This window comes from Heptranchias perlo, chromosome 5, assembly GCF_035084215.1.
Source record: "Heptranchias perlo isolate sHepPer1 chromosome 5, sHepPer1.hap1, whole genome shotgun sequence".
Classification (NCBI taxonomy): Eukaryota; Metazoa; Chordata; class Chondrichthyes; order Hexanchiformes; family Hexanchidae; genus Heptranchias; species Heptranchias perlo.
This window is the reverse complement of record NC_090329.1, coordinates 127724719-127747200: the sequence shown is the minus strand read 5'-3', so window position 1 is coordinate 127747200 and position 22482 is coordinate 127724719. Positions and strand designations below refer to the sequence as shown.

The following is a 22482-nucleotide window of genomic DNA, read 5'->3' as shown; positions in this document are numbered from 1 at the left end:
TAGGTGGACAGTGCTGCCAAACTAAGCCAAGTTGGACACTTATTTGGCATATTCATTTCTATGCTGTAGAAAAGTTACAATTAAGTCAATTTCTCTTAATTCACTCTCTCTAATTCCTGCTAGCACCATCACTGTCTATCAATTACCATCAATACATAAGCCGAGTTTTTTCATATTGCTCCTGTGAAGCGCCTTGCGACATTTTACTACATTAAAAGGCGCTGTATAAATGTGCGAGAGCTAGAATTCATTTTATAAATGGGCACAGAGGCAGTGGAAGTGAGTGTTTCTGAGCAGGGCCAGTAAGTGCGTGTACCTCAGGACCAGGAAAAGTTAGTACACGATATTGGGGGGAGCAGAAATGAAAGATGATGATGCTTTTGTGAAGGGGGGAGAGACACAGCGAACCCCACACTGAGATGCGTTTGTTGTAGCTCAAAATGATCTCTCCAGACACAATCCAAGTTTTGGAAGAGCAAAATCTATAACTGTATAGTTGGGCATTTTCACAGTTCAAGTGGATAGAGTATGAAAATTTCACCCATTTACTATTTAAGCTTCACTAACATAGAAAATAGGAGCAACGGCAGGCTACTCGGCCCCTTCGGGCCTGCTCCGCCATTCAAAACGATCATGGCTAAGGACTCTTGCAAAACGCACTGATACACTTCAGATGCATTTTTTGTGCCATTTACAGATGGGGCAAATGATTGTTGTGACAAAAAGCTGACATGCAAAGTGTAGTGGCAGAATCTCAGTAGTCCTCGCAGATTTTTTTGTATTAAGATATCTTCAGTAGTTTTTAAAAGAAGTATCGTCACCTTTGCCATGAATTTCTATCGTGTCCGAGGGTAAAAATGTCAATAGTTTCTTGTTTTTTTTCTACTTCTCTATCGTAGCCCGTTTTGATTAGTGTTTGCTCGGATTGATGGTTCAGTGGGAGAAGTGCTCCACCTGGTGTAGGAACTGAGTCATATCGACCAGTAAAAACCCAAGATGTCAACCTCTGAGTTTAGCTGCAGTGGGAGGTACTATAATTGGCCTTACAAGATACTTACTCTTGAGGAAGGCCATTTGGCCCATCTGCATTTTGTCCATCCCGACTGACCCGACAGTACCCCCCCCCCCCCCCGCCCCCCAATTGCAGCGATGAATTGATTCTTAAATGATTTCAGGATCTTTGCTTCCACTACATTCTTTGAGTCCATTCAAAGTATTGATCGCTATTTGTCTGCATTAGAACATCCTTATATCGGCTTAAACCTGTGTCTGCTTCTCCTATTCTCAGTTGCCAATGGGTTAGGAAGGTGGTAAGCTGGCTGCAGTTCATACTCCTGATTGCTGTCCAGTGATTCCTGCTGGAAAGCAGGTATTGGGGGAGTTGACTGAGTTGCAATGACCCTCTGCTTCCCCTTCACCCACCCCCCCCCCCCCACCCCACTCATTGCCTAGGCAATGGGTGAAAAACAGCATCTTGTGTAAAGTAGAGGAGGATTTCACAGTCCCCAAGTACGTACGTACGTCCTCAGGGAGAGAGGGAGAAAAATAATGGTTGCAGATTTGTTTGCTGCTGAACAACACAGCGGTACTATGTACCAATGATACAAGTTCAGGAGAACCTCATGAGGACTGTTTGGCTTCTTTCGCAGTTACAGAACACTGGTTGTATGCTGAATCGTTAGTTTTTGGTCTCCATCCCTTTCCCATTTTATTTTGCAAGCTGTCTGTCTTCATAGTTTCAGACCCAAATCTCCGAATCATGCTCGTCACTCTTTCCTGAACTCCTCATTCTGTTTTGGACCTATACCTAAATTCCACCTGCTCCATCTCCTCCAATCTCTTTCAACCTCACCCTGCCCATCAACTCTACCATCCGATTGTTTTCGCTATCACCCAAGGCCTCACCAGCCATGAGGATTTAATTATTGACCAGGAAATCTCTGATCACCCTGTCTCCTTCCCGTCTCCAATCCTGCTATTTTCACCCTCTGCCCCCTGGAAATAATACCCTATAGTTCCTTCGTTAGTGCCCTATCTAATTCCCAACTTTCTTCCCTTTAGCTCTCCAGTCCTCTCAATATTACCGCCTCTGTCAACATGGTTCATGGCTCTTATGTTTCTACTGTCAATGGCCTCATTTCCATCAATTCCTTTGTGGTCCTCCTCATCCCTGCATCCCCAGTGTTTCCATTATAAATTCCTGTGTCCACATTTATAATAGAAACTGCCCATGTAAACTTATTACACTGTACTTAAACCCCTTTGTCAGTGCTGGCACTGTACGTAGAATCTCATATTTATGCCTCCCAGCTCCCCAGCCTTGAATTGTAGAGAAATTCCTGTGTTCCAACCAAATTGCTGCACTTTCATGCTTAACTATAAATAATATAAAATCAAAAAATAAGGACAGAATTTATACATTTAAAATAGAGGTTGAATTATGTCTGCTCGCCTTGATCCAATTATCCCTGACCCTCTAACCTCATTCCATCTAGAGAGTACATTTTGTCTTGATTCCCCGTGTGGAATGTCGGAGATTGACTGGTATAATTTCATTTTTTATGCCGCTATTTTTCTCTTTTCTCCCTCCTACAGATTAACTTGTATATTCAAAGTATCACCGTCTATGGAACATTGTGTAAATGCCCTTTCACGATTCTGTTGATCTCATGCCTTTTTTTAAAAAGGGATTAGTAAAAGCTATTCCTAGATAAGTGAATTTTTGAAAGCGGGATTGCATTGTGAAAACTAGTGCTTTTTAATCGGTCTGTAAACCTCTGTTGGTGAATTGGACAGTTGAATTAGCTCTTGGGGCTCAGATTTTATGTTCAGGATTATGTGTATCCTCCACTTTTGTTTTCTAGACACTGATTCTGAGAACATTGTTTGCATAGCATTGTCTACCGAGTTACATTATTGTAATAGGTGTGCTGTATTGAGGGCTGTCACTAGACACTCAGGTCCGGTAGTGTAATGGTTATGTTGCTGGACTAGTATTCCTGAGGATGTGAATTCAAATTCCACCATGGGCAGTTTGAGAATTTGAATTCAGTTTAAATAAAACCCAACTGGTTCACTAATGTCCTTTTCAGGGAAGGAAAGAAACCTGATGTCTTCAAAAGCAAAATACTGCGGATGCTGGAAATCTGAAATAAAAACAGAAAATGCTGGAGAAGCTCAGCAAGTTGGGCAGCATCTGTGGAGAAAGAAAGAGTTTACTGGAAGATGTTAAGAGTTAAAGTTTTTGAGCCAGTGCAGAGGGGGAGGGAGGGGAGGAAAGAACAAAAGGGAAGGTCTGTGATAGGGTGGAGGGCACGAGTGATTAAATGACAAAAGAGATGGTGGTGCAAGGCAAGGAAGGTGGTAATGGGACAAGTAAAGAAACAAAAGATTGATCAGGCATAGCTGTAAATGGCAGCAGCAGAACCATTACCAGGACTAGCTGACCGAAAAAATGGGAGCAGTGGTTGTGATCTGAAGTTATTGAAATCAGTGTTGAGTCCGGAAGATTGTAAAGTGCCTAAACGAAAGATGAGGTGCTGTTCCTCAAGCTTATGTTGAGCTTCATTGGAACAGTGTAAGAGGCCGAGGACAGAAAGGTCAGAGTAGGAGTGGGAAGGGGAATTAAAATGGCAAGCGACCGGCAGGTCAGGGTCACGCTTGCAGACAGAGCGGAGGTATTCAGCAAAGCAATCACCCAGTCTGCGTTTGGTCTCCGCAATGTAGAGGAGACCGCATTGTGAGCAGCGGATACAGTATACTAAATTGAAAGAAGTACAAGTAAACTGCTGTTTCACCTGGAAAAGGAGTGTTTGGGCCCTGGACGGTGGGAAGGGAGGAGGTGAAGGGGCAGGTGTTACCTTCCTGTGCAAGTGCAGGAGATGCACCATGGAAAGGAGAGCAGGTGATGGAATTGTGGATTATGGTGTCGCGAAGGGAGCGGTCCCTTCGGAATGCTGAAACCGGAGGGAAAGATGTGTTTGGTGGTGGGATCGCACTGGAAATGGCGGAGGATGATACGTTGAACGTGGAGGCTGGTGGGGTGGAAGGTGAGGACGAGGGAGACACTATCATGGTCCTGGGAGGGAAGGGGTGAGGGCAGAAGTGTGGGACATAGGACGGACACAGTCGAGGACCCTGTCAACTACAGTGGAGGGGAATCCTCGGTTGAGGAAAAAGGAAGACATATCGGAAGCTCTGGTACGGAAGGTGGTATCGTCAGGACAGATGCGACCGTGAAACTGGAGAAGGGAATCGAGTCCTTACAGGAAGCGGGGTGGGAGGAAGTGTAATCAAGGTAGCTGTGGGAGTCGATGGGCTTATAATAGATATTGGTTGACAGCCTATCCCCAGAAATGGAGATAGAGAAGTCGAGGAAGGGAAGAGTCAGACATGGACCATGTGAAGGCGAGGGAAGGGTGGAAATTGGAAGCAAAGTTGATGAAATTTTTAAGGCAAGAGCAGGAAACAGCACTGATACAAACATCAATGTACCGGAAAAAGAGGTGAGGGAGGGGATCTGAGTAGGACTGGAACAAAGAATGTTCCACGTATCCCACAAAAAGACAGGCATAGCTTGGACCCATATGGGTTCCCATAGCAACACCTTTTATTTGGAGGAAGTGAGTGGAGTCAAAGGAGAAGTTGTTCAACCTGATGTCTTACCTGGTCTGGCCTAAATGCGACTCCAACATGGTTGACTGCCCTTGCAAGCGACTCCGTTGCATCAAACCGCTTTGGCAACCAAGGATGGGCAATAAATACCAGCTTTGCCAGTGAAGCCCACATCCTGAGAATGAATGAATACATTTTAAAAATCACATAACATTTAAAGGATGTTGCTTCTAAAGATTGTATTAAATCTCAATACCTCTATTTTGGTAATTATTCATCGTACCAAAAGTAATCTCGGGTACCATATTTGTATTAATATTCAAATGTGCAGCAACATCTAAAAGGAGGAAAGATGGGTTAACGTTCTGGGTGTGGACCTTTCGATACAGTTGATCAGCTTTGTTTTTTCCACTTATGGAATGCGTTGCTGTAGGTGGTTACCGATGTTGATTCATTTACCGTGTTTGAGAGAGTTCGATGAACACTCGAATAAAAATGTTAACAGTTACAGGGAAATGAGGCTGGAGGAGATGGCTCTGACGTTGAGGCTTTTTTCCCCCTAATTAACAGGATTCTTTACCTCATCTCCAGTCTTGATCTCTGGAAGTAGATTTTGATACTGAACCTAAATGGAACAGGGGTATTTTTGAGGCTAATGTTCACTTTTTTTTTGTTGAAAGATACGAGAAAGAAACCTGCACAGAGTGGATTACGACGAGAGGGGCTCTGTGTGGTAACTGGTCTCGCGCTCTCGTCTGTACAGATCATTGCCTGTTGGTGAGGAGCGCTTCAGTGAGAGGATCTAGTAGACATGAATGCAGCACGTCGCAACGAGCCACGATGAAAGTCCAGGGACACAACCAATTTATGACCCAAGTGACCACAGCCTAGTGACAGGGCTGCACTACAGTGCTGGGAAAATGCCAGGTGACAGTCCTGCAACACTGCTATAGACTGGATACTCAGTCCAGTTATTGGCTGGAACTCTCCTAGATTGATTGCCAACACAGGCTCATGAGGTCACTCTCCAAGTCAAGGCAGAATCCAGTTACAATTCTCCTGATGGGGGCAGAGACTTCCCTGCTCCGGAGATGCAGGTTTGCCCGCCCACTGCCCTGCTACTCCTAGCTAGGCATGTAGGAGGAACCTGTCTCTCTCTCATTGATGGAAAATCCTGCACAGCTCTCACTTGGGTATTAATAGCCATTCAAAGGAAGGTTGTTAAAGGGTCTCTACTAAACCTGCTGAAGGAGAGCAGCGAAGTGATGGAGAAGTGGGAAGTGATGACCTGATTTTTTTCTTTGGGTAATGGAGGGTGCAGCGCACGGGCGGCATTAAGACAAACCAGCAGATTGGAAAAGTTGTCCAGAGGTTTTAGCAGAATTCTACACCAAAAACAAATCTTGTTCAGTTGATTTTAGATTTTAAGCCTGCACTCCAAATACGGACTGTTCTTGTTTGTTCTGCATGTTTAAATGAACGGCTTTTTTGGTGATTATCATACAAACCAGGCCTCCATATGACCTAATGTGGTAAAACAATGTACTCGTAACTTGGCCTGGGAGCCAGTTGCAGCCTATATATCCCGTTCTCTGCAGACTGGCAAGTCTCTGGGGAATCAGTCACTTATGGTCTACTTGCCTGTGTGAGCCATTGAACGAGCTGGGATTCAAAGTCCTTCCCACTCCTTTTCTTGCTCTGTAGAGAGAGGATGCAAGGGAATGTAATTGGAGACCGTGTTGATCATAGCGTCTGCTGTATAAGTGAAAGGAATCAGTTAAACCTTCACATAGTTCCTCCCCATTCCCCTGTTAGGATATGCCTGGCAGCCAATTGGTAAATGTCAACAGTGGCATGGTCGAAACCATCTGCTGTTTGGGGAGCCAGGGCGCAAACCCAAGTTCCATCACTGACACTGGATCTTGCGTAGGACAATACTTGAGATTGTGAGCTCCCAACAAAAAAGTTACTTCCACTATTGTAAACTTTGGTAACCAGCTAAAGCACACGTTGTAAATAGGATGGTGGACAGGCCCATCAATTGGAATGTGAGGGAGGGGTGGGGCCAATTTAACTTTTTAAAAAAAAATTCTAATTTTATCTTTCCCTTTACAGAAAAAGACGGAAAAGCTTTTCACCCGACATATGAAGAGAAACTGAAGCTCGTCGCTCTGCACAAACAAATCTCCGTCGGCCCCTACAGCCCTGACTCCTGTCCGGAGGTTGGCTTCTTTGATGTTCTTGGCAATGATAGGAGGTAATTGTGACCTGATTCTCAGAGTGGGTATTTCAGACCTGCACTCTCCCAACTGCAGTCTTCATCAGACTACCCAATTTTGCTCTTAAGTTTATATATATATATATATATATATATATATATATATACTTTGAATTTAGTGATAATGCAGAACTAACTGGATTTCAAATTGACAATACTGAATTAACAGAACAACTGTAAATCCTGGAAATCTGATGGGGAGGGAAACAGAAAATGCTGGAGATATGAGGATCTGACAGAATCTGAGAGGCAAGGCAGCATAATATTTCAGATGGGCGCTCTCCTGAGAACTGAGCTGTGATGCAGGGTCCCACCCGGAAAGGCAACTCTCTTTTAGTTGCTACATATTTACTGTTCGTATTTCTGAATTCCTCCAATTCTGACCTCTTGCATAGTCCTAATTTTAATCGTGCCTTCAGCTGCCTAGGCCCTCAGCTCTGTAATTCCCTCCCTTGTAACCAAAGTGACAAGCTTTTGGTCACTTGTCCTAATAGTTCCTTATGTGGCTTGGTGTCAAATTTTGTTTGATAATCGCTCCTGTGAAGTGCCTTGGGAAGTTTTACTGTGTTAAAGGCGCTCTATAAATGCAAGTTGTTGTATTGCTTGACACCTCGCTGAATCAGTGAATTACAGGCACAGTTCAGTCGTAGGACCATGCCCTTCAAATTGGGTGTCATACAGAAGGCTACTGATGTTCCCAGTGTCAACGGTTAAGCTTTCGAGTTTTTGGTTTATTGGTTGCACATCAAACAAGCAGAGCTCTCATTAGTGCTTTCTAACTTTGTTTCCCTCTTGTCATGAGGGACAAAATCTTTAACAAACGCAAAATACTGCGAATGCTGGAAATCTGAAATAAGAACAGAAAATGCTGGAAACACTCAGCAGGTCACAGGCAGCATCTGTGGAGAGAGAGAAACAGTTAACTTTTCAGGTGGATGACCTTTCATCTGGCTCAGTGGGTAGCATTCTCTCCTCTGAGTCAGAGGTTGTGGTTCAAGTCCCACTCCAGAGACTTGAGCACAAAATGCAGGCTGACGCTCCAGCGCAATCCTGAGGGAGTGCTTCATTGTTAGAGGTGAGATGATAAACCAAAGCCCCGTCTGCCCATTCAAGTGTACGTAAAAGATCCAGTGGCACTATTTGAAGAAGAGCAGGGAGTTCCACAATCTTTTCCTAGTTGGGAACCATTCAAACATCCTGTGAGAGTATTGATCTTCAGCTGTACAGCACACGTGCTCTTTCCATTGCAATCTTCTCACCATAACAGGTTATTTTCAGGTTGGCAGGTTGTAACTAGTGGGGTGCTGCAAGCATCAGTGCTTGGGTCTCAGCTATTTACAATCTATTATCAATGACTTAGATGAGGGGACCGAGTGTAACGTATCCAAGTTTGCTAACGATATAAAGCTAGGGAGAGGAAGCAGCAAAGTGATATAGACGGGTTAAGTGATTGGGCAAGTGAGTGTCAGACGGAGTATAATGTGGGGAAATGTGAAGTTTTTCACTTTGAAAGGAAGAATAGAAAAGCAGAATATTTTTTAAATGGTGAGAAACTATTAAATGTTGGTGTTCAAAGGAATTTGGGTGTCCTTGTACATGAATCACAGAAAATTAACATGTAGATAGAACAAGCAATTAGGAAAGCAAATGGTATGTTGGTCTTTATTGCAAGGAGGTTGGAGTAAGGAGATCTTGCTGCAATTATATAGGACTTTGGTGAGACCACACCTGGAGTACTGTGTACAGTTTTGGTCTCCTTACCTAAGGAAGAATATACTTGCCTTAGAGGGGGTGCAACAAAGGTTCACTAGATTGATTCCTGGGATGAGAGGATTGTCCTATGAGGAGAGGTTGAGTAGCTTCTCTCTGGAGTTCAGAAGAATAAGAGGTGATTGCTTTGAAACATAAAAAATTCTGAGAGCTTGACAGGGTAGATGCTGAGAGGCTGTTTCCCCTGACTGGAGAGTCTAGAGCTGGGGGCATAGTCTCAGATTAGGGGTTGGCCATTTATGACTGAGATGAGAAATTTCTTCATTCAGAGGGTTGTGAATCTTTGGAATTCCCTACCCCAGAGGGCTGTGGATGCTCAGTCGTTGAGTATATTCAAGACTGAGATCGATAGATTTTTGGACACTAAGGGAATCAAGGGATCTGGGGATCGGGCGGGAAAGTGGAGTTGAGGTCGAAGATCAGCCATGATCTTATTGAATGACGGAGCAGGCTTCAGGGGCTGTATGGCCTACTCCTGCACCTATTATGTTCTTATAACATACTGTTGTATTGCGCACAGGCCACTGCATCTCATCGCTTCAGATCTGTGCTCCTAGTTGTTACCCAGTGTCCTCTATGCACGGTACCTTCTAAAGCTGCTTTACCTTTCTCAGGGTCCAACTCTTCCCACTGTACTGAAGTGTTGACTCTGGTCTAGCCTCACCAGAATCTCAAGATAAATACCGATGAGGAAGGCTGTTTCTCCCAAATTAGTTCATGCATCCAGAAAGACCCTGCAGTTCAACCTCCGGTCGGCCTCATTGTTTCTAATTTTTTCTTCAATGCTTCCAGGGTGTTTTTTTTGCCTCTACTCTGTCCAGAAGTTCATTGCACCTATTGATCGTTCGTTGTGAAGAACCTCTCGACAGTCCTACCAGTGCCTTTTATTAGTTGGAACCTGTGTCCCCCTTTCCTAATCTTTGCAGTTTAGTTTGAAGTAATTTTCCGGGTCTCTCTTTTTCACTTCTATTTTGTTTATTTCGACAAGATCACCTCATCAACTTTTGATGCTGAAAAGCCCAAATTATCTTCTGCCTATCCTTGTACTTCAGATCTCTGACTCTAGGGACAAAGCTTGTGGCATTTTTGTTCTTCAATGCTTGAATGTCTTCCTTGTGTCTCAAAGACCAGAACTGGACATGGTACTCAAGGTGTTGTCTGGCCAGCGCACTATACAGTTTGAGCGTGAACTTCATCTGACTTGGACTCTACTGCTCTGGCTAATGGCATGTTCAGCACATGCTGAGTGTGCTGCCCATTTTTTCTTCCTATGTAGAAAGAAAACTTGCATTTATATAGCGCCTTTGTTGTAATGTAGGGAAACGAGGCAGCCAGTTTGCACATAGCAAGGCCCCACAAACAGCAATGTGATAATGATCAGATAATCTGTTTTAGTGATGTTGGTTGAGGGATAAATATTGGCCACGTCACCGGGGAGAACTCCCCTGCTCTTCTTTGAATAGTGCCATGGGATCTTTTACATCCTGCTGAGAGGACAGTTGGGGTCTCGGTTTAACGTTCCATCGAAAGGACGGCATCTGTGTCAATACAGCACTCCAGATTTTCACTACCATTTGTGTGGGAAAAAAAAAGTGCTTCCTGATTACACTCCTAAATTTTATGATTATGCCCCCTTGATCTGAATTCCCTCATCAAAGGCAATAGTTTCTCTGTATCTACCCTATCAAATCCTTTATAATCATTTTAAAGTCCTTGATTAGATTACCCTTCAACCTCTGAACACAAAGGAATACAAACCAAGTTTATGCAACCTGTCTTCATAATCCAGGCCTTTAATCAAGCTGCGATATATCTCTCCTGCTCCACATGGCTTTCATAGACAATCAAAACATTTCCAGTTCGAGCAATGTCTCATTTCCTGTTGCACCACCAGGCATGAAATTTACCAAGTATGTAAACGCCCACCACTTCTATCTCCTCGCCATCAACATCCACTTTCCTCAACTGCTTTACCGGCACAAAGTTGAGCTGTCAAGCCATTTTTTTTTTCAAGAATACTATAACTCGTGAACAACTTTGAGGGCTGGAATAAGATGGAAAGTCAATTTTTTGAAGTATTTCCTATAGGCTCTGATAATGCACCTGCAGTATTCTCTTTACAAGAAACAATCTTGGAATCAAATCCTCAGCCAGAACAATCAGAGCACATTAAAACCATGATAGGCACTCATTGTAACGTATCCCATCGAAATACAATATACCCAAGCAGAGCACTCCATGGTAGCGGTAGCTTGTAAATGCACAATAAGAATATAAGAAATAGGAGTAGGCCATACGGCCCCTCGAGCCTGCTCCACCATTCAATAAGACCGTGGCTGATCTTCAAACTCAACTGCACTTTCTCGCCCTATCCCTTGATTCCCTTAGAGTCCAAAAATCTATTGATCTCCATCTCGAATATACTCGATGACTCAGCATCCACAGCCCTCTGGGGTAGAGAATTTCAAACATTCACAACCCACTGACTGAAAAAAATTCCTCCTCATCTCGGTCCTAAATGGCTGACCCCTTATCCTGAGACTATGGAGCAAACTGCTGTGTTGAACCAAAGTCGCAATCCAATCTTTAAATATTTTGGCCTATTAAAGAACCCCAACCCATGTCTTCCTTATAACAACTACACTAAAAACGCTTTGTAAATGTGAGAACAGTACAAAAGTCAGATATCAAACCAAAGGAGAAAATATTAGGGCCAAAAGATTGGTCAAAGAGGGGGTTTGAAGGAGAAGCGGAGTGATTTAGGGAGGGAATTCAGACCTGTACGGCTGAAGGAACGGTCGCCAGTAGTGGGACAAAGGGAGTGAAAAGGGAGGAAAAAGAGTGGAAGAGCTATAGTGGTAGGGGATTCTATCGTAAGGGGAACAGACAGGCGTTTCTGTGGCCGTAAACGTGACTCCAGGATGGTTTGTTGCCTCCCTGGTGCCAGGGTCATGGATGTCACTGAGCGGCTTCAGGGCATTCTCAAGGGGGAGGGGGAGCAGGCAGAGGTCGTGGTCCACATTGGGACCAACGACCTAGGTAGGAAGGGAGATGAGGTCCTGCATCAAGAATTTAGGGAGCTAGGTAGCAGATTAAAGAGCAGGACCTCAAAGGTTGTAATCTCTGGATTACTCCCAGTGCCACGGGCTAGTGAGTATAGAAATAGGAGGATAGAACAGATGAATGCGTGGCTAAAGAGTTGGTGCAGGAGGGAGGGTTTCAGTTTCCTGGATCACTGGGCCTGCTTCTGGGGAAGGTGGGACTTGTACAAGTCGGACGGGTTGCATCTGAACCAGAGCGGGACAAATATCCTTGCGGGGAGGTTTGCTAGCACTGTTGGGGGGGGTTTAAACTAACTTGGCAGGGGGATGGGATACAGAGTGGAGCTACAATAGGGGGTGATGTGCAGCCAAATATTGAGAAAAAAACAAGTCAGCTTGGAAGACAGGGCAAATATGTGAGGGCAAGGCTGGATGGCATCTATTTTAATGCAAGGAGTCTTGCGAATAAGGTGGATGAACTGAAGGTGTTGATAAACACATGGGAGTATGATATTGTTGCTGTCACAGAGACATGGTTGAGGGAGGGGCAAGACTGGCAGCTCAATATTCCGAGGTACAGAATCTTCAGGCGAGACAGAGGGGGAGGTATAAGAGGAGGGGGGGGGTCGCAATATTAATTAAAGAATCAATTACTGCCATAAGGAGGGATGATATATTAGCAGGTTCCTCTAATGAGGCCATATGGGTGGAGCTTAAAAACAAAAAGGGGGCAAGCACTTTGATGGGAGTGTACTATAGGCCCCCAAACAGTCAGGGGGAGATAGAGGAACAGATATGTAGGCAAATCTCAGAAAATTGTGCAAATAATAGGGTAATAATAGTGGGGGATTTCAACTTCCCCAATATTAACTGGGATACTCAGAGTGTAAAAGGCTTAGAGGGTACAAAATTCTTAACGTGCATCCAGGAGAGCTTTTTGAGCCAGCATGTAGAAAGTCCTACAAGAGAGGGGGCGGTACTGGACCTAATTCTAGGGAATGTGGCCGGCCAAGTGGAAGAAGTGCTAGTAGGTGAGCACTTTGGTGACAGTGACCATAATTCGGTGAGATTTAAGGTGGTCATGGAAAAGGACAGGGAGGGGCCGGAAATAAAGGTTCTAAATTGGGGGAAGGCCGATTTTAATAGGATAAGGCAGGATCTGGCCAAAATGGACTGGGATCAGATGCTTGTAGGAAAATCCGCATCGGAGCAATGGGAGTCTTTCAGAAGGGAGATTGAGACCATACAATGGCAACATGTTCCCGTAAAGGTCAAGGGTGGTTCCAAGAACTCCAGGGAACCTTGGATGTCGGGATATACGAGAATGGATTAGGAAAAAAAGGAGGACTTTTGGCAGATACAAAAGGCTAAAGACGGAGGAAGCCCTAGAGGAGTACAAAAAGTGTAGGGGGATACTTAAAAAAGAAATTAGGAGATCAAGGAGGGGCCATGAAATAACACTGGCGAGCAAAATAAAGGAAAATCCTAAGATGTTTTATAAGTATTAAGGGTAAGAGGATGACTAGGGAAAAAATAGGGCCCATTAGGGACAAAAATGGCAATCTGTGTGTGGAGCCGGCAGATGTAGGAGGGGTTCTAAATGAATTTTTTGCATCTGTTTTCACTATGGAGAAGGACGATGTAGACATAGAAATACGGCAGGGGGACTGTGATATACTCGAACATATTAACATCGAGCGGGAGGAGGTATTGGCGGTTTTAGCAGGCCTAAAAATGGATAAATCCCCAGGCCCGGACGAAATGTATCCCAGGCTACTGTGTGAGGCAAAGGAGGAGATTGCGGGGGCTCTGACACATATATTCAGAACCTCTCTGGCCACAGGGGATGTGCCAGAGGACTGGAGAACCGCTAATGTAATACCATTATTCAAGAAGGGGAGTAGGGAAAAACCGGGGAACTACAGGCCAGTGAGCCTAACATCAGTGGTAGGGAAAATTATTGGAAAAAATTCTGAAGGACAAAATTAGTCTCCACTTGGAGAAGCAAGGATTAATCAGGGATAGTCAACATGGCTTTGTCAAGGGAAGATCATGTCTGACTAATTTGATTGAATTTTTTGAGGGGGTGACTAGGCGTGTGGATGAGGGTAACGCAGTGGATGTGGTATACATGGATTTCAGTAAGGCCTTCGATAAAGTCCCGCACAGGAGACTGGTCAAGAAGGTACGAGCCCATGGAATCCAGGGTGCCTTGGCACTTTGGATACAAAACTGGCTTAGTGGCAGAAGGCAGAGGGTGATGGTCGAAGGTTGTTTTTGTGACTGGAAGCCTGTGGCCAGTGGGGTACCACAGGGATCGGTGCTGGGTCCCTTGCTGTTTGTGGTCTACATTAATGACTTGGATATGAATGTAAAAGGTATGATCAGTAAGTTCACTGATGATACAAAGATTGGTAGGGTGGTAAATAGCGAGGAGGATAGCCTCAGTCTGCAGGACGATATAGATGGGATGGTCAGATGGGCGGAACAGTGGCAAATGGAATTTAACCCGGAAAAGTGCGAGGTGATGCACTTTGGAGGGACTAACAAGGCAAGGGAATACACAATGAATGGGAGGACCCTAGGCAAGACAGAGGGTCAGAGGGATCTTGGTGTGCAAGTTCACAGATCCCTGAAGGCGGCGGAACAGGTAGATAAGGTGGTAAAGAAGGCATATGGGATACTTGCCTTTATTAGCCGAGGCATAGAATATAAGAGCAAGGAGGTTATGATGGAGCTGTATAAAACACTGGTTAGGCCACAGCTGGAGTACTGTGTGCAGTTCTGGTCGCCACACTACAGGAAGGATGTGATCGCTTTGGAGAGGGTGCAGAGGAGATTCACCAGGATGTTACCAGGGCTGGAGCGCTTCAGCTATGAAGAGAGACTGGGAAGATTGGGTTTGTTTTCCTTGGAGCAGAGGAGGCTGAGGGGGGACATGATTGAGGTGTACAAAATTATGAGGGGCACAGATAGGATGGATACTAAGGAGCTTTTTCCCTTCGTTGAGGGTTCTATAACAAGGGGGCATAGATTCAAGGTAAAAGGCGGGAGGTTTAGAGGGGATTTGAGAGAGAACTTTTTCACCCAGAGGGTGGTTGGAGTCTGGAACTCACTGCCTGAAAGGGTTGTGGAGGCAGGAACCCTCACAACATTCAAGAAGCATTTGGATGAGCACTTGAAATGCCATAGCATACAAGGCTACGGACCAAATGCTGGAATATGGGATTAGAGTAGACAGGGCTGATGGCCGGTGCGGACACGATGGGCCGAAGGGCCTCTATCCGTGCTGTATGACTCTATTACTCTATGACTCTGACACATAAGACTAGAGTCACAGTAACAACTAGCTTTTGGGGAGGAGAGAGTAGTGCTGGAAGAGGAAGGTTGGAGATAGTGAGGGGTGAAGCTATGGAGGAATTTAAATACCAGGATGAGAATTTTAAATTTGAGTAGTTCCCTCTTTTAAAAAAAAAACAAGCACTGTTGAAAACTAAAACATGTATTAAACTTATTGTCCGCCTATACACCATCGAGCCTGGTTAGAATGGTTTACCCTACAAAGTCAGCAATTAGACTTGTGGAACACTTACCGAGACGCCATTGCTGAGGCACTTTGAGTTTTCACCTTGCTTTTAGGAAAGCCAGTTTTAGTTGTGCATTGCTGAAATGGCACCAGATCCAGGCAGTAAATAGCTCCCAGGTATAATTTCTTTCTCCGTTTTCTTACCTGCTCTCCTGCCCTTGCTGGGGTAAAGATCCATGTGTGCCAGCAGCCCTCCAGAACATCACCCAAATGGCCATTCTTCATGGTGCGAGTGTGTATAAGCAGGCTATTGAACTGCAAGAGTCGTCTTAGCTAAACCTGATCCTGTCCTGTCATCTCCTGTCGATTCCCAGCACTTCAGAAGTCACTGGATATTGATTCGGGAGCAGGGACCCTGGCTGATTTCTCCCTCTCAACAGCAGTAACTTTCATTTATATAGCAGCTTTAGCATAGAAAAAAACGTCCACAAGATACTTAGAGGTGTAATCAAGCAAAAATTGGATGCGGAGCCGAAGGAGGAAATGTTGGGGGGGGTAACCGAAAGTTTGGTCAGCTGTAGGGGTGCTACAATTGGCTATGGCACCTCTGGGCAAGGGAAAGGGAATGTCAACCAGGCATCTGGCTCATGATTGCTGAGAGTGTGTAGATTAGGGCAGCTTGCCACTTGGCTGTGATGCCCACCAAGGTTCAATATCTCATCAGCACTTACTGTATAGAGTCGTACTTGAAGAATGGCCCCTTTACTGGAGGGTGGTCCTGTTCCCTGTGGCACCATAGAGTAGCATTTGGCGCCTTGAGTTTGCGTTCCAGGTCTGATTGCTATCCTATGAGCCTCGACAGCGAGTCTCAGCAGACCATTTGACTTGCGGACAGGGAATTTGCCAACTGATCCGTGGGAGGATGGGGCAAGAGATGCATGGATATTGGAATGTTATAATGTATTTTGAAAGGACATCTTGGTGTTGGGAACTTTCATTGCACCAAAATATCCATAGCGAGTACAATATGCTCTTTCAGCTATCTTGTTGCAGCCCTTTTAGAACACTGGTTGTATTCAAAGCATCAGTATCGGGACAAGAACCCCAATCACTAACGGAGAGGAGAAAAACCGCCTCCATTATCTTGATTCGTTCAAGTTCCTCCATTTTTAAAAGAGACTATAGATCCCAAACCGTAGCAGCCTGGCCAGCTCCGAGAGCAACAGCTATGGCTCTGTGCTGGGGCCGGCTTGTTTGACTCAATTGAAGTTCAGTTTTGCCTAGCTGTTACATTTTTTAAAAAACTTCTTTTTAAAAAAAAACTAAAAAAAAATTGAAATGGCCAAGCATTTAACAATTGATGGTGAACGTATAAGCATCTTTAAGAGACATTTTGTAAAAGAGAAAAATGATGCCTTGGTTTTCGTGTTAATATTGTATCCGTATCTATTCTAAGCCAGTGATGGACTGGGGTTGACAAATGTAAGGAATCTTACAACACCAGGTTATAGTCCAACAGTTTTATTTGAAAATCACAAGCTTTCGGAGGCTTTCTCCTTCACCTGACGAAGGAGAAAGCCTCCGAAAGCTTGTGATTTTCAAATAAAACTGTTGGACTATAACCTGGTGTTGTAAGATTCCTTACATTTATTCTAAACCCAGCATTCACAGCTGAGCATATTGATAGCGCAGCTATGATCGAACAGTAGCTGAAGTGTCAGCTTGGTTCAGCTCGAGTTAGAAGGTTGTGGGTTGAAGGCCCACTCTAGGATGTGGGCACAGAATTGAGGCTGACACTGCATTGCAGTGCGGAGGGCGTGCTGCATTGTCAGAGGTGCCATAGAGTGCTGTGTGCAGTTTTCAGTGCTCCATTATAGAAAGAACATTAAAGCCACAGAGAACATTTAGTGAACATTCACCAGGTTGATACCAGGGATTGGAAACTTTTAAAACAAAAGCAAAATATTGCGGATGCTGGAAATCTGAAATAAAAACAGAAATGCAGAGATATTTGTACTATCCCAGAACTATATATTTTTGTGCTACTTCAATGTCATGGGGGTGGGGTGAGAGTGAGTGAGTGGGAAGCAGTTTAAAAGTGATTAATATATCAGATATTCAAATTCAATGACCTGGACTTGGATATAAAAGGCATAATTTCAAAGTTTGCAGATGACACAAAACTCAGAAATGTAGTAAACAGTAAGGAGGTTATAACGGACTTCAGGAGGACATAGACTGACTGGTGAAAAGGGCCGACACATAGCAGATGAAATTTAACGCAGAGAAGTGTGAAGTAATACATTTTGGAAGAAAGAATGAAGAGTGGCAATATAAACTAAATGGTGCAATTTTTAAAGGGGGTGCAGGAACCGAAAAACCTGGAGGTGTACGTACACAAATCTTTGAAGACAACAGGACAAGTCGATAAGGCTGTTTTTAAAAAGAAAAAAGCATGTGGGATCTTTGGCTTTATTAATAGAGGCAGAGAGTACAAAAGCAAGGAAGTTATGCTAAACCTTTATTAAACACAGGTTAGGCCTCAGCTGGAGTATTGTGTTCAATTCTGGACACAACACTTTAGGAAGGATGTCAAGGCCTTGGAGAGGGTACAGAAGGGATTTTCTAGAATGGTACCAGGGATGAGGGACTTCAGTTATGTGGGGAGTCTGGAGAATCTGGTGATCTCCTTCAAGCAGAGAAGGTTAATGGGAGATTTAATAGAGGTGTTCAAAATCTACTCTTTTGATCGAGTAAATGGAGAGAAACTTCCACTGGCAGGAGGGTCGGTAACCAGAGGACACAGATTTAAGGGACTTGGCAAAAGAGCCAGAGGGGAGATGAGATGAGAAAATTTTTCATGCAACGAGTTATGATCTGGAATGCACTGCCTGAAAGGGTGATGCAAGCAGATTCATTAATAACTTTCAAAAGTGAATTGGATAAATACTTGAAAGGGAAAATTTTGCATGGAGAATGGGACTAATTGGATAGCTCTTTCAAAGAGCTGGCACAAACACAATGGGCCGAATGGCCGCCACCTGTGCTGTAAGATTCTATGATATTTAGACTATAGATGGAACCCAACACCTGCCCACCCTGCCTGGGTGGTAACCCATCATCCCTACTCCCTACAACAGTGGTTTTCAAACTTTTCTGATTCGGGGACCGTGCTAAATTTGATGCAGGCACTGTCCTAACTTCCAAATAAAGAGCATCAGCTGCCCAAAGGAAAACCGTGCCTTTGTTGCAGGCGGATTTTAAAAAAAAATCAGTGTAAAACAACAGAAATAATGTGGTTGCGGATTATAGAATAGAGCAAAAAAACAAGGAATACAGAACTCTTGAGGCACTGCTCATGGTGTGGGGTGTGCCCAGTCCCAGTCAGAAATCTGGCCCTTGCCAGCCTGCTGTGGTCTGTAGAGCCCAGTTTGAAAGCCTATGCCCTTTGTGTTGACTGTGGTCGTATAGTACTCTTGAGCTCTCCCTAAGGCTGGAAGGCTGTGCAGCAGGATCTTGTACTTGCCATCTGCTGGTCCAGCTGGTTTCCATTTGCAAAATATCCTCTCATTTCCTTTCTCGCTCCCACTGTGTTGCGCTATTAATTTTCCATCCCAGCGCTAATCAAATTGGAATGGCGCGATCTCTGCTTCTCAACCTCTTAATTGAACTCCCTCTTGCAATAAGCAGCCAGAGAGAGAAACCATAAATCATTCATTAGGAGTGGCCACTTGGGCAAGGTACTGGACGGCCGGCTTCAGGAGAGATGTTGAGCTAAACACACTGGATCAGGCAGCATCTGAAAGAGCACGGTTAACGTTTCAGATGGGTGCGTTTAATTCCCCTTCCTAGCCTCTAGAGTTCAGACCCCCGGAGGTTATGCTGAAGCTGTATGGGCTTCTGGTCGGGCGACACTTGCAGTGTTCTGTATACATCTGATCACAAGTATGAGAGTACACCAGGGGGTAGAGGCACTGCAGGAGGAGTGATGAGGCTGAGCCCTGGTGTTAGGGATATGAGGAATGACTAGATACGGTAGGACATTGGTAGTGGAAATTGGGAATTCCCTCCCCAAAAGGCTGTGGATGCTGGGCCAATTGAAACTTCCAAGACTGAGATCGATAGATTTTTATTAGTTAAGGGTATTAAGGGATGTGGATCAAAAATGGGTAAATGGATTTGAGGTACAGATCAGCCACGATCTAATTAAATGGCAGAACGGACTCGAGGGGCTGAATGGCCTACTCCTGTTCCTATGACTGTCTCGGTATTAGTAAAAGATGTCTTTGAGGGATCCAACAGAGGTACATAAGATTCTTTGTGGGGCAGAGAAAGCAAGCATGGAGCATTACTTTCAGATACACAGGGCCAGCAGGATAAGATGGCACAGATTCAATGTTGTGAAAGGTGAGTTTAGAAAGAGATGCCAGGAAGTGTTGAAGCCAGGACATTGGTCTCATTTCATAAACTGCTGTAATGGCAGCCAGTCTTCATAATTATTGATTTGGTGCTGAAAGTGAAAGCTTAGTGTAGGTTTCACTTTAGCTTTCTTTGATCCACCGTCAATGTGGCTCAGTTTGTAGCCCTTGCCCCTCGAGTCAGAAGGTTGAGTTCAAACCTCACTACGGGATTTAGGCACATAATCTGGGGAGTGCTGCATTGTCAGAGGTGCTGTCCTTCAGGTGAGACATTGATCCGAATGCCTGTTCTGGCGATAGTGCGACGGGATCCTTAACATCCGCCCTATTTGAAGAACATGGAGCTTAATTCCCACTTAAAGCCAGTTCAGTTAAAATTCCCATGGTTATGCTGAAGCTGTACATATCTCAGGTCAGGTTGCATCTGGGCAGCATTCCTCCTCAATCAACACCGCTAAAGACAGATTAACTGGTCATTCATATCGCTGGTTGTGGGATCTTGCTGTGTGCCCAATGGCTTCTATGCTTGCCTACTTAAGTGACTGCAGTTCAAAATAATTCATTATATTAGAAGCATTTAGTGATGTTGGAGATTTGGTAAGGCACTATTTAAGTGCGTATCTGTCTTTTCTAACTGTGTTAATGTTTATCATCAGGAGAGAATGGACCACCCTGGGGAACATGGGGAAAGAAGATGCCATGGTGGAATTTGTCCAGTTGCTGAACAAATGCTGCAATCTGTTTGAACCGTATGTCACCTCCCATAAAATAGAGAAGGAGGAACAGGAGAGGAAGAGGTAAGAACAGCACTGCCTGTCTTTACAGGGTAGCGATTTAATAAGGAGCTTACGGTGTTTATAAAGCACAGTTCCAGTTACGCCGTGCAGACAAGCTATTTCTCTGAGCTGATCTATCACACTGTGTCAGCCGTGGCTCAGTGTGTAGCGCACTTACTTCTTAGTCAGAGGTCGTGGCTTCACGTCTCACTCCAGAGATTTGAGCACGTAATCTAGAATGACACTCCAGTACAGTACTGAGGGAGTACTGTACTGATCAGAGTTGCCGTCTTTCGGATGAGACGTTAAACCGAGGCCCTGCCTGCCCCCTCAGGTGGATGTAATAAGATCCCATGGCACTATTCGAAGTAGTGCCGGGCAATTCTCCCCAGTTCCCTAGACAATATTTATCCCTCAACCAACATCACTAAAACACATTATCTAGTCATTATCTCATTGCTGTTTGTGGAACCTTGTGCGCAGATTGGCTGCCATGTTACAGCAGTGGCTACACTTCAAAAAGTACTTAATTGGCTGGAAAGTGCTGTGGGACGTTCTGAGGTCACGAAAGGTGCTATATACAAGCTCGTTCTTTTATCCATTTTCTTTAGTCCAAGTAAAATAGATAGCAAAGTAAGCCCTTAAATTTGTTAAACGTAGGTGTTTCATCCCACAAACCCTTAATTTGAAGCGTGAGTAACGTTAATACGCAGCCTACACCTTAGCGATCGAGCTACCCGCCCTATTGGCACTAATCAACTTTCTTAATTATAACTTTAAAAACAGAATACTTTTGAAGTGGCAGATTTCCACTTAATGACAGCAGTCTAACTACTTTGAGGGGAGCACTGACTGGTTGCTTTCTCCAGTGTCATATATGTCAACGCACAAAGCATTCAAAACAAAATTGGAGATTGAGGAGCATGTATCAATGTTCCTTCATCGTTGCTGGGTCAAAATCCTGGAACTCCCTACCTAACAACACTGAGGGGGTACCTTCACCACATGGACTGTAGCAGTTCAAGAAGGAAGGCTCACCACCACCTCCTCAAGGACTACTAGGAGATGGGCAATAAATGCAGGCCTTGCCAGCGAGGCCCACATCCCGAGAGTGATTTTTAAAAAAAAATTACTAACTATGGAGGGCTATGATCTAATAGTTGTAACACATGTTTTAGGTTTGGACAAGACTAGGAACTTAATATAAAAACACAAAATACTAGAAAAGCTCAGCAAGCCAGGCAGCAACTGTGGAGAAAGAAACAGAGTTAACCTTTCAGATCAAAGTCCTTTCGTCAGACCTGAAACATTAACTCTTTCTCCACAGATGCTGCCTGACTTGCTGAGCTTTTCCAGCATTTTCTGCTTTTATTTCGATTTCCAGCATCTGCAGTGTGTTGCTTTTGATTTAGGAACTTAATATTGCTGGTTGTAACATTTTGAGGAGTGATAGGGAGGGGAGAAAAGGGGGGAGCTGTGGAAGTATTAATAAAGGATTCTATCACCGTGCAAGAACCTAATGTCCTGGGAATTTCATGAAGGTGGAATCCCTATGCATTGAGTTGAGGAACAGAAAGAGGCAATTTTCAGTAAGTATTAGCAGCCACCAAACGGGAGATCAGATAGAGGAGGAACTCTGCAGACTCATTATTATTTAGTGTATTGCAGACTCTGCATATAATTCCAGCCACTTTAGAGTATTGTCATCACCAGCATGCAAAGATATGCTCACCACCACCTCCTCAAGGGCAATTAGGGATGGGCAATAAATACTGGCCTTACCAGCAACGCCCACATCCCATGAACGAATTTTTAAAAAAATGTAAAATATGCAGACTCTGATATGTAAGAACAGGGCAATAATGGATGATTTTTAACAATCCCAAGATAGAATGCAATAAAGATGGATCATGTGTCAGACATCCCAGACTGTTTCCTATGTCATTTTATTGGTTCAACGAGGAAAGAAGCATTGTTTGATCTAGTTCTGAGAAATGAAATGGGACAAATAACCGATGAGAGGAGACCAATTAGCAACCACATCATAGTTACATCCAAC

The 22482-nt window shown here is 44.2% G+C and overlaps 1 protein-coding gene across 1 annotated transcript in view; it reads left to right on the top strand.

The window, feature by feature from the left end:
• acbd3 (acyl-Coenzyme A binding domain containing 3) overlaps positions 1-22482 on the top strand; it is a 52221-nt gene that overhangs the window by 6133 nt on the left and 23606 nt on the right. Inside the window, exons 2-3 of the mRNA XM_067985187.1 lie at positions 6730-6871; positions 20304-20444. Of these exons, the coding sequence (XP_067841288.1) occupies positions 6730-6871; positions 20304-20444 (283 nt within the window). The remainder of the gene's footprint in view (positions 1-6729; positions 6872-20303; positions 20445-22482) is intronic.